At 43.8% G+C, this 12,296-nt stretch overlaps 1 protein-coding gene across 1 annotated transcript; it reads left to right on the plus strand.

Moving 5' to 3' along the window:
- Positions 1-545: 545 nt before the first annotated feature.
- LOC140419944 (probable G-protein coupled receptor 139) lies at positions 546-3,700 on the plus strand. Its single transcript, XM_072504015.1, has 2 exons — positions 546-627; positions 2,817-3,700. Exons 1-2 carry the CDS (start codon positions 546-548, stop codon positions 3,698-3,700), a joined length of 966 nt encoding a protein of 321 aa, XP_072360116.1.
- The last annotated feature ends 8,596 nt before the right edge of the window (positions 3,701-12,296 follow it).

Genomic DNA, 12,296 nt, shown 5'->3' on the forward strand with positions numbered 1-12,296 from the left:
CCCCTGCCGACCAATAGCCAACACCACAGCTGGGAGTGCACTTCAAAGAGGTCAGGAACCATTGACTGTGCCAGGATGAAGGCGTTGTGCACACTGCCCGGGTATCGGGCGTAGAACGGGCATCATGTGCATCTGATAGTTACACACCAGCTGCATGTTCATCGAGTAGAAGCCCTCAGGGGAACATGGGGAAAAAATGGGGAAAGGAGAGGGAAATGGGTGTGAGTGGATCATTCTTTCAACAGCCAGAGTAGGTATGAGAAGTGGGATGGTTTATTTTCTGTTCTCAGTTCCATGGTGTTTCTATTCCAGGTATTGAGCTGGAGTTGAACAAGTGTAACTAATACAATTCTGTTTTTCTTTAGCTAATTGAGGTTTCATGCACGGTGATCACCTTTTTCCTCCAACTGGAACTAATGACAATGTTTACATAATCCTCATGGTCTCAGTGGGTGTCACTCACCTGTATTAATAAAGGGCTCCACTGAGTGAGTGAGCTCAGAGAGTCAGTGAAAACTAAAGGACAATAGACTTCATCACGGAACATGCGTCTGGTGGATCTATTGTTTCTGCTCTTCGATGTCGAACCCATTTTCTATCACATTCTTGGGGTGGTTGGAGTTTCATGTGAGTCATTATAACCATTGGTGGTTTGACTGCTTTGGCAAAGTATCTTGTTTGTGTCGAATTTGTTACATATTCTTTAGTTTGTGGTGATTATTTCAAATCCTTTTGATCATTGATGTTCCTCGATATCCTTTTCTGCAGCCTTTCAAATGCTTCAGATTTTCAGACGAGTTAATCTCCTTCATTCAATAGTTTTCTGATGATTCCACTGCAGACATTATATCCTCACTAACCATGGATTCATTTTATTCCAAGATCCATCTGATTTCTTTCCAGGGAGTGGTGAGCATACATTGTAATTTTTATCTCTCGCTCCCTCTATTTATACTGGTATGTGTCTTGGCTCAGATTAGTGGCTTCAGATTAGTTCAATGATGTGAGATATGAGGCTGATTCTCCATTTCTGAGACTAAGTGTTGTCGCCGACGCAGGATTCGTGGAGTTCCACGGCAGCAAAACCGTCGAGGAAGACAGTCGATTCCAATGAGAAACGGTGCGGGATTCGCCGGGTCCGAGATTGATACTCTGACAAGCTGCAGCCACAGATACACACTTCACACCTCACACACACCATCCCAGCCAACAAGATGGCAGCGAGGAGAGCAGCTCCACGCTTCACCGATTCCGAGCTGGAGACCCTCCTGGACGCGGTGGCGGAGAGGCGGGTGACCCTGCACCACGGCCCGGGAAGCAGGCTACCAGCCACCGCCATTCGCCCTGACTGGGCGCAGGTGGCGGAGGCGGCGAGCGCCGTGGGCAACGCCATCGGACCGGCCAGCAATGCCAGAAGAAACTGCACACTCTCCTCTGGGTAGCCAGGGGGAGAAGGCAGCACTGTGCCCCTGGCACTAACCTGCGTCCCACACACCCGGAATCAGACCCCCAAAACTGGAGGGTGGCAGAACCCCCCCACCCTGCACTACATGCCGGCACCCATACCGGCTACCATGGCCGGGTGCCCTGGCCACTGAGGCCACCAGATACCCATCCCCTGGGCTACATGCGTCGGACTGTCTAACACTGTCGTTTGCTGTTTGTCCCCTCCCCCCCCACACACACATGCAGGAGAAGGCCACACATAACCGGCGGGAGCGGGAGAAGATTGGAGGGGAACCGCCGGATCTGCAGCCTTCCGGAACGCATTGCCGTCAAATCGTTGCCTGCTGCGATTTTGGGGTCGGGATCTATTCTCCGTCCAATCGCGTTTCGCGATTTTGCCGTCAGCCAACGGCGAATCCCACCCATGGTTAAAAGTCTTTTCTTTTTTTAAATAAATTTAGAATATCCAATAGTGCAATTTAGTGTGCCCAATCCACCTACCCTGCACATCTTTGGGTTGTGGGGCGAAACCATGCAAGCACAGGGAGAATGTGCAAACTCCACACGGACAGCGACCCAGAGCCAGGATCGAACCTGGGACCTCGGCACTGTGAGACAGCAGTGCTAGGTCGAAGTCTTTTCAATGATTTGTTAATGTTTTCTAACACAGGCTAATAATTATCTACACAAAATAACTTGCATTCATAATGTGCTGTCCATAACTTTAGGATGTCCTAAAGTCTATTGCAGTCAATGGAGTGATTTTGAAGTGTCACCCTGTTGTAACAAGCTGATTGGATGGAATATCATGGCTGTGTCACAGCGGGGGCGGGGCTTTAAACTGCGGTGAGCCATCCAATTGGCCAATGACTTCAGTGCAACTGCAGAGGCCAGCCAGTGGGAAGGGCTGTACAATTCAATCCATCAGGTGTCAAAGGCACAGGTGGCATCACTCTTGGTATTAAACGGTTCTCGTTGAGAGTCCAGAACTTCAGCACAAAAAGTCAAGGCTGACATTTCTGTGCAGTCCTGAGGAAGTGGAGGAACAGCAGCCAAAATTCTGTTCCTTTCACTCAGTACTCACTGTAGTATCAGTCTTCATTTTCGTGCACAACCTGTGTATTTCTGAAGAAAGAAACATGCTATTGAACCGTTGCATCTTACAGTTATATGGACATGTCATACAAATACCAATTTTAAATGAAACAACAATTTATACTAGATGGAAAGAGAGTGCTGATCTGTTGAAGTGGAGCCTGCATAATTTCAGTTGCAACAGTGTAACTTCTAACATGTACCCTTGATTTTCAGATATCTCGCGCTTTTCAATAGACAGTTTTTACGTGTAACTTTCCTTTCTTAAATTAAAGCTAACTTTGTCGCAATCGTGATACTAACTCGAGGAAGGTGTGGTCTCTCCAAAGGCGTCACCTGGTATTTGTTGTCAATGGCCCTGGCAGATCTGCTGGTCATCATTATTGACGTCATAGTGAGCAAAATGAATTTCTTAGGTCTGTATTCTTCATTCGTTTACTACACACCGGGCTGTAACATCAGAGAAGTGATATCTTCCACCATTGTAGAGATTTCTGTCTGGCTCACAGTCGCCTTCACCTTTGACCGCACAGTCGCCATTTGCTTCCAGAAACTGAAGATTAAATACTGCACTGAGAAAACTGCAGCCACCGTTATCACAACGGTGAGTGTGTTGAGTTTGTTAACCAACATCCCGCTATTTTTTAAATACATATTGTACGATTTTGATTACTATTGTTCAGTAACATATCAATACTACCATTCACCTTTGTGGATAACATTTGACTGGATACTCCGCATTTTAACTCCAGTGCTCCCCTTTGTGCTGATCCTGCTGCTCAATACTCTCACCGTCAGGCACATCCTGATGGCCAATGCAGTCCGCCGGAAACTGAGGGGACAGCGAAACGGGGATGAGAAGAATGATTCAGAAATGAAGAATCGAAGAAGATCCATCATTTTACTCTTCACCATAACGGGCAGTTTTATCCTGTTATGGGCGACACGTGTCGTTTATCTATCAATTCAGCGAATTACTGGAATGTATGAGGTGTGGACAACTCCTGTCCTTGTAACAGACATGATGGGAAGAATGCTTCAGTTATCCAGTTCCTGCACCAACACATTTATTTACGTAGTCACACAGAGGAAGTTCAGAGAGGAGGTGATGAACGCTGTGAAATATCCCTTTACTCTCATCCTGAAGTTCATTAAATAATGGGAAGAAAGCTGGAAGGTTTATACTCGGACTGGGAAGCAAAGTTATTGTTCTGATCCAGCTCAACTCCTGTTCAATAACATATCTGATCGAGAATTAGTATTTTCACCAAATCTACATATTAGTCAGGTGGAAGTTAAAACTGAATTTGTCAGGATCTGAAATATAGTTTGTTGAATAAAAGGAAAGATTTGAGTATGTCTGAAACCTGATGCTTCGATCAGATAACTGGCAGAATAGATTGTCGGTAAATTATTTCTCTTTCTCACTATCACCACACAGTGAAAGCTGCAACATTGAAAGGAAAGGAAGAAAGTGGTTCAGGAAGTATAATGGGCTGGATCTTGATTTTGTGGAATAGTCTTTATGGGTGATGGTGAGGCAACAGCCTCTTTCACATCCATTCGCTTCAATGGGAGGGATGGCAAATAACTGCTGACTCACAATCTCCTGTCGACTTCCTCCTCCTTAACAACCTCTCTCCCATCTCAAACCTGCCTTCCCTCTCCAAAGTCCTTCAATATCTTGTTGCCTCACAAGTCCATTCCCATCTTTTCCGCAATTCCGTCATGGAATTCCTCCCTTCAGGTTTCTGTCCCAGTGACAGAACCAGAACAGCTGATATCAATGTCACAAATGACATCCTACATAACTGTGACAAGGTAAACATTTCCTTCTCATCCTTTATGACCTGTCCACAGCCTTTCACACAGTTAACCACTCTGTCCTCTTCCAGTGTTGCCCGGTTAGCTGGGAATGCTCTCACCTGCTCCCATTCTTATCTATCTAATCATAGCCAGAGAATCATTCACAATGTCTTCTCTTCCTGCTCCCATAGTGTTACCTCTGGTGTCTTCTGAGTATCTGTCCTCAGCCTCAGCTATTTCTCACCCACATACTGAACCTCGGTGACATCAGCAGGTGTTAGTTTTAATATGAATTCTGATGACCCCCCAGCTCTACCTCACCACCATCTCTCTTGATTCCTCCCCTGTGGTTAAACTTTCAGACAGCTTATCCGACTTCCTGGAATTGATGAGCTGGAATTTACTTCAATTACTTATTGGAATCCTGAAACCATCGTTTTCAGGTCCAGCTTCAATTCCATTCCGTACCTATCAACTCCATCCCTCCCCTTGAAAACAATCTGAGATTGAGCTCAAAGGAAATATTGTAGCTGCTGCAAATGTGAAATGGAAGCAGGAAATGTTGGAAATACTCAGGAACTCAGGCAGATCTGTGGAGAGAACAGAGAAGTGTCATCGAGCTGGAAGTGTCAGTGTTTCTCTCTCTCCACACATGTTGATGATCTGCTGAGTATTTCCAGAATTTTATGTTCTTCGTTGTTGTTAGGGAAAGTTACATTAGAGGTTATTCATTTATTCATTAGGAATCTCTCTATTTTATTATGTTTAATTATTAGCTCATGCCTGCAATAGTGTGGACTGCTGAGTTATTCTATACTAGCTTACTTACCATGGCATTCTAATTCTGCACTGACCTGATAAGTATACGGTTACTGGCGAGTCATTCTCTCAGTCACCTACTGACATCTGCCACGTTCCGATTAATTGTTGAGTCATTCTGTAACTGACAAACTGACCGTTAACTATTGAGACACCTGTTATCCTTGTAATTATGGACAAGAAGTGGTGGACCTCAGGTAACGAATGGTTTCAGAGGAATGTGATTGGAAGCTAATTGTTGCTAGGGGAATTGGTCGTGTATGTAACCGCCCAAGCTAATTAGGAACTAACCAAGTGTACATGTATAAAAGAGGCTAACTGCCATTGTACAATTAAGAAGGTGACCATGAGCATTGTGGAGTGCCTGGCTTTCTCCCAAAAGCTTTTGACAATAAATTGACTTGACTCAACTCTTTGGTGTGAATAAGTTATTTACCTCTTCAGTTGTGCTTAAGCCTGTCTGCTCACAACCTTTGACCCCGCCAACTGCTTCTACTTCATATAGGGCGGCAAGGCTGCACAGTGGTTAGCACTGCTGCCTCCCAAGACCAGTGACCGGGGTTCAATTCCGGCCTTGGCTGACTTAGCACTTTCTCCCCGTGTCTGCGTGGGTTTTCTCCGATTGCTCTAGTTTCGTGTACAGTCCAAAGATGAAATGAAATGAAAATCACTTCTTGTCACGAGTAGGCTTCAATGAAGTTACTGTGAAAAGCCCCTAGTCGCCACATTCTGGCACCTGTTCGGGGAGGCTGGTACGGGAATTGAACCGTGCTGCTGGCCTGCCTTGGTCTGCTTTAAAAGCCAGCGATTTAGCCTAGTGTGCTAAACCAGCCCCTACGTTAGGTGGATTGGCCATGCTAAATTGCCCATGAGTGGGTCCAAATATCTGCAGATTAGGTTGCATAATGGAGATAGGGCGGGGGTATGGGCCCAGGTAGGGTGCTCTTTTGGAGGATTGGTACAGACTCACTGGGCTGAATGGCCCCCTTCTGTTCTGTGGGGATTCTACAGAAGCTTTGATTGAATATACATACATTTACAGAACTTCAAGCGAAATTGAAGTCCAATTTTACTCTAAGAGCTTCACACGTTTGGTCTATTTTTAATATAATCACCACCTCAAATGTTTGTTTAATTCTTTCAGATTCTCTATATATCTGACCTGGTCATTTCCTAAGATGTCTAAACTTTTGTCTGTAGGTTTTTGGCAGTTGTTCATATGCACTTAATATGGCTTTTCTCACCTCATCATAATCCCTGGACACCTCTTCTGACAGTGATGCAAACACTTCACTAGCTCCACGTACCACCTTTGATTGAACCAATACTATCCACGTGGCTTTTAGGTAGTTCAATTATTTAGACACTTTCTCAAATGAGATGAAAAAAAAGCTTCCACGTCTTTCTCCTCAAACAATAGCAGTGCTTGAGTATATTCACACATATCCCAATTGAGCGTTTGATGAGGAAGTGTTTCTCCTTCCTCCAGATCATACTCAGCTGCTGCCTTTAACTCCAACATTTTCCATTGATGTTCTCTTTGCAGTTCCAGTTTCTGAATTTAAATTCTCTTTCCTTTTCTTTTACTTCTGCTATTGCCAATCTCTCTTTTTCCTTATCCCTTTCTTGCTTTACTCATCTTTCCAGTTGCTTCTGAAAAGCCCTCTCTGCTTCCTTTTCTTCTGTCATTGCCAATCACTATTTGTCCTTTTCTTCTATTCCCAATTTCTTCAGTCTTATTTATTTCTGTTTATCTTTTTCCTGCATTTCTTGTTGTTTCATTTGTAATTGAACTCTAGCTAATTCTAATTATTCGGGCTGTGTTTCTGGCAAATTTAAATACTGAGCTATTGTGTGTATTATCTCTACCTTCCTCACCCCTTCAGATAACTGTAAACTCCAGCTTTTCAGTCATATCCAGAAGTTTTATTTTTGTCACCCTTTCTAAACTCGCCCGAGTGACCTCTTCCACACACAGGAAATCTTTTGCAACTGAAAGAGCCATTTCCAGTCAGTCGCTATTTAATCTTCAAAACCTGACAAAAACCAACTGTTCCGCACACCCTCACCATCACTAAATTCAATAATTCCAAGACACAGCAAGGAATTATACTTTAAAATCCCAGAAAATAGCCCCCAGTTTTATTACCATCCCAGACCTGACCCCAACAGATGCTAGGATACTGAACCGAAGTCCCAATATTTTAGATTAATTTTGTAACACTGTGAGGAAAGGATACCTCACTTCTGAAGTGACTGCACAAAGAAATAGGGACATGGCATATTAAAACACATTATTATTAATGACACAAAATTAAAACTTTTAATACCACTCCTGCAAATAATTTTCAATTACCCCTTAAACAATACTACTCAGCATAGTGAATACAATACCTGACTTGCGATCTTTTTCCCACTGAATCAACAAGAAAATAAACCATGTCAGCTCTCAATCCTCCTTAAATACCAATGGCACAGAAGAATACTTGCTGAACAGAGTTATTCTTTTAGAAAGAGATTTCCTGACTCTACTTTGCAGAACAGATCTGACTCCAGTCCGAACCCCTGAAGAAACTCTGGCTGGATGTCTTCAAAAGCTGTTTTCAGCTGGCTTGTTTCAGCTCTGCCTTATCCTCAGACAAGTTTGCACTGCTTTAAATAAGTTTAACCTCTGTTAACCAACCTACAGTGAGAACAAACTGCCAAACTTGGTCTCAGCTTCAGCCAGATCAGAACTCAACTGAAAATGCTTTCTCAAAATGCCTGATCTCTTAGCTTTACCCAGCAATGACATCATCTCACCAAGATGAAATCTAATTAATTCACCAGGGGATCCCCTTGATCAAAACAGAACTGCTTTAGCCCATACTTTTACGATAGTTAATTTCACCCAGGCTCCTATAGGCTTTGCTTTTAACAAACCAAGTTTCTTTGAAAAACATGCCTGCATCAGTCAAACACACTTTAGCCCAGGCTTTTAACCCTTCACCAAAAACCTATAATCCAATATTTCTAATATCCGACATTCATCACACCACCCCCTTGAAAAAGATAACCAGCAATATAAAAAGATGGGCTCATTTTTCCAAAGCCTTTTAACTCGAAACATTTCTCATTATTAAACACAACTTACAGTCCATAAGTTACATATTGTATTGCATTTTAAATATGCAAACAGAAACATGAGTATAGTCTATTTCAGTTTTCCTTTTCCACCTTTGAATTTTCCAGCCTTCTCATGCTTCAAAGTCGTAACAAAGCATCGACAATCACGTTTCCTCAGCTGCTGCATGTATAATTTTTAAGTTAAATTGTTGCAACAATAAACTCCATCTGAACAATCTTACAGTTTCATCCTTAAACTTTTTCAAAAACTTTAATGAATTATGGTCTGTATGTACAATTGTCTCTGATGAATTGTTTGCGAAATAAGTGTCAAAATGTCATAAAGCCAATGCCAAACTCCATGGGCGGGATTCTCCGAAACCCCGCAGGGTCGGAGAATCGCCAGAGGTCGGCATGAATCCCGCCCCTGAATTCTCCGGCGCCGGAGATTTGGCGGGGGCGGGAATTGTGCCTTGCTGGTCGGCGACCGCTGGTAGCGTGCCCCCTCCCCCACTGATTCTCCGGCCTGCGATGGGCCGAGTGTCTGCCTGTTTTTTTGCTGATCCCGCCGGCGTAAATTAGAGTAGGTCCTTACCGGTAGGACCTGGCGGCGCGGGCGGCCTCCGAGGTTCTCGAGGGGGCGCGGGGGGATCTGGCCCCGGGAGGTGCCTCCACGATGGCCTGGCCCACGATCGGGGCCCACCGATCCGCGGGCGGGCCTGTGCCGTGGGGACACACTATTCTTCTGCATCGGCAGATGTAGCGGTTCGCCATGGCTGGTGAAGAAATGAAGCCCTCTGCACATGCGCAGGGATGATGCCAGCACACGCTGGCGCTCCCGCACATGCACCAACTCGTGCTGGCTGGCGTAGGCCCTTCGGCGCTGGTTGGCATGACGCCAAGCCCCTTCCCTGACGGCCGGCACGGTGCAAACCACTTTGGGGCCGGCCTAGCTCCTGAAGGTGCGCAGGATTCCGCACCTTTGGGGCGGCCTGACACCGGAGTGGTTCACGCCACTCCTTCCCGCCAGAGTTGCTCGCCCCGTCGATTACGGCAGAATCCCGCCCAATGTCTCCTTCTCAATGGTCGAATGTTTATTTTGACATTTTGGAAGGGTTTGGAAGATGCTGCCTAATGAGACTTGGTGAGTTCCTGTAATGCATCATGGAGATGGTACTCATTGCTGTTACTGTGCGCGGTGGTGGAGGGATCGAATGTTTGTGGAAAAAGTTCCAATCAAGGGGGTTGCTTTGTCCTAGATGGCGCAAGCTTCTTGAGTCTTGTTGGAACAGCACTCATCCAGGTAAGTGGGGAGCATTCCATCACACTTCTGACTTGTGCCCTGTAGCTGGTGGACAAGCTTTGGGGAGTCAGGAGACGAGATACTTGCAGCAGAATTCCTAGCCTACGACTGCGATAGCAACCACAATATTTAGTTGGCTATACCAGTTCAGTTTCTGGTCAATGGTAACCCCCAGGATGTTGATAGTGAGGGATTCAGTGATGGTAATGCCATTGAATGTCAAGGGATCACAATAGATGAGCTCCAATTGCTGCCCCCACTTAAATGATATCATTCTTAACCATGCTTTCAATCTCCTTTTGTACCTGTGCTAACCTTAGGTGGCTTAATTGGAATAACATTTCCTACATCTATGTCATATACAATTACTTTTATAAATCACAAATTATTCCCACACACAGACCTATGTGACTGCAATAACTCCTTTCGATGACATTGATTTTCATCCGGAAGGTAACTCAGTAATTTATCCCAATTTCTAATTACTTCCTCATTGTCCAATATAATTTGAGGAATGCCAAGTTCAGAATCACCTGGGTTCATCTATTCTCCCTGAGTTACAACGAATAACATTTCCTCCTTCTTTCCTTCACCATCAAAATATCTTTTGAGCATATTAACAGGACACACTCTGAGTTTTCCTTCTTGCTGGCATTCTTATCAAATAATTCATCTCACACAATTTCATTTTGATCAGATAAGACCCATTAAGTTTGTTTTTAATGATTCACCTACCATTGGTAACAATACTGATACTTTCTCCCCACGAACAAAACTACAAATGTTTGATTCCTTATCCACCTTTTTTTAAAAATCACTTTTGTGACAATTTTAAATGTTTCCTAATCATCCGATTCATCCAAGTTAATCTCTCCATAAAGTTTGACACATAGTCCAACAACGTAGGCTCTAACGTTGACTCACCAACTTCTCTTTGAGCAATTTAAGTGATGCTTTTACCTCATGACCAAAAATCAATTCAAAACGACTGAATTTAGTTGATGTGCATCCCGAATTGCAACCAGGACAAATGGAATTCCTTCATACCAATCTTCTGGATAGTCCTGACTATATGCCCTCAACATGGTCTTTAAAGTTCGATGCCATCTTTCTATCGCCCCTTATGATTCTGGAGTATATGCAGTTGAGTTAAATTGCTCTATTTCTGAGCTATCCATAACTTCCTTGAATTACTTTGACATAAAATTTGATCCCTGATCTGATTAAATTTCTTTTGGCCATCCCTATCTCGTAAAAACTTGGGATAAATCTTCTGCAACCCCCTTAATGTTTGTTAATGGAATGGCCTGCGGAAATCTAGTAGACAGGTCCATTACCATTAAAAAATACTGATTCCTACTTTTTGTTTTAGGCAGGGGACCCAGGCAATTACGACCCTCGTAAAAGATTTCTCAAATGCTAGAATGGATATTCAAGGTGCTGGTTTGATTATCCCTTGAAGTTTCCCTGTCACTTGACAGGTGTGACATGTACGGCAAAATTCAACTACACCCTTATGCAGCCCAGGCCAATAAAAATATTTTTAGTTTTACGTTCTCCAAAATGACCGCCTACTGGAACCTCATGCGCTACCTGCAAAACCTCCTTTCTATAACTCACCAGTAATACCACTGGATGAACTTCTGCCTATTTCCCATTTGCTTGAATATGTAAAGGTCTGCATTTTCTTATTAATACATTATTTCTAATGTAATAACACTCAGGTATACACTCAGGTTCTATTTTTATATATGCTTTCTGAGACAACTGCTTTATCTCTTTCTGCTGTGGATCAACCAATGTTTTTGAACTAAAGATATCTTCTTCAACCATCAGGTCAAACAGGATTTCTCACAACAGAACCTCAGCCTCCCTATCAGAACTCCTCAAGTTCTCTTCCTCCTGTCTCAACCTGTGACTTTGTGATCTTGTCACCACACAAGCAGGAAACACCCCAGGATATGCTTGTTGCAGCACCTCAATTGTTTGCCTTTCCACTGGCTTTTCAACCACAGGAGGCTGCACTCCCATCTGTGATCCAGCTATATCATTACCCAGGATAAATTATTCCCCTGAAAAAGTTCATTTTTCCAATACGCCTAACACCACTTCACCACGTTTCACCACGCTCTAACCTTAGCTTGCATAGTGGCACACAACTCCTCTCACCACTAATTCCACAAATTACCAGCTTTTATGGCAATACACCTTCCAAACTACTTATCTCCTTATCGCTCACCTTTGAGGACTGACTTGCTCCTGTATCACTTAGCATATAAATCTCCTTAAATACTCCATCTTGTACACATGAGTAAACCTCAACCTCACAAATCAAATCCTTAAAATGTTTGTTACCTGCTTATCCACCAATCTCTGAACAGGCTGTACACTCTGAAGCACCTCTTCACTGGAACAATGGCTTTCCCCACTTTAATAAACCCCACTGACTTTTCATGTTTTACCACATCTGCCTTCCCAGAAGGCACCAACACTGTGACTTCACGTGTCCAACTTTACTACAATGAAAACACAACGGGTTGGATTCTCCGTCAGCGGGATCCTCCGTTGTGCCGATAGTGAACTCATGCCAGCGGATTTCCTGACAGCACGGCGGGATGGAGGATTCCACCCTTACATTTCCTTATCTCTCTTCCACTATCATTGATTTCCTTTTTAACCTGAGGTAAACTCCACTGAACATAAGACCATAATACATATGAGC

The sequence above is a fragment of the Scyliorhinus torazame genome, chromosome 1, assembly GCF_047496885.1.
Source record: "Scyliorhinus torazame isolate Kashiwa2021f chromosome 1, sScyTor2.1, whole genome shotgun sequence".
Taxonomy (NCBI): domain Eukaryota; kingdom Metazoa; phylum Chordata; class Chondrichthyes; order Carcharhiniformes; family Scyliorhinidae; genus Scyliorhinus; species Scyliorhinus torazame.

Coding starts and splice junctions, on each gene's coding strand:
- LOC140419944 (XM_072504015.1), top strand. CDS start 546: ATGCGTCTGGTGGATCTATTGTTTCTGCTCTTCGATGTCGAACCCATT. Junction 628..2,816: donor TGGGGTGGTTGGAGTTTCAT/GTGAGTCATTAT, acceptor CTTAAATTAAAG/CTAACTTTGTCGCAATCGTG.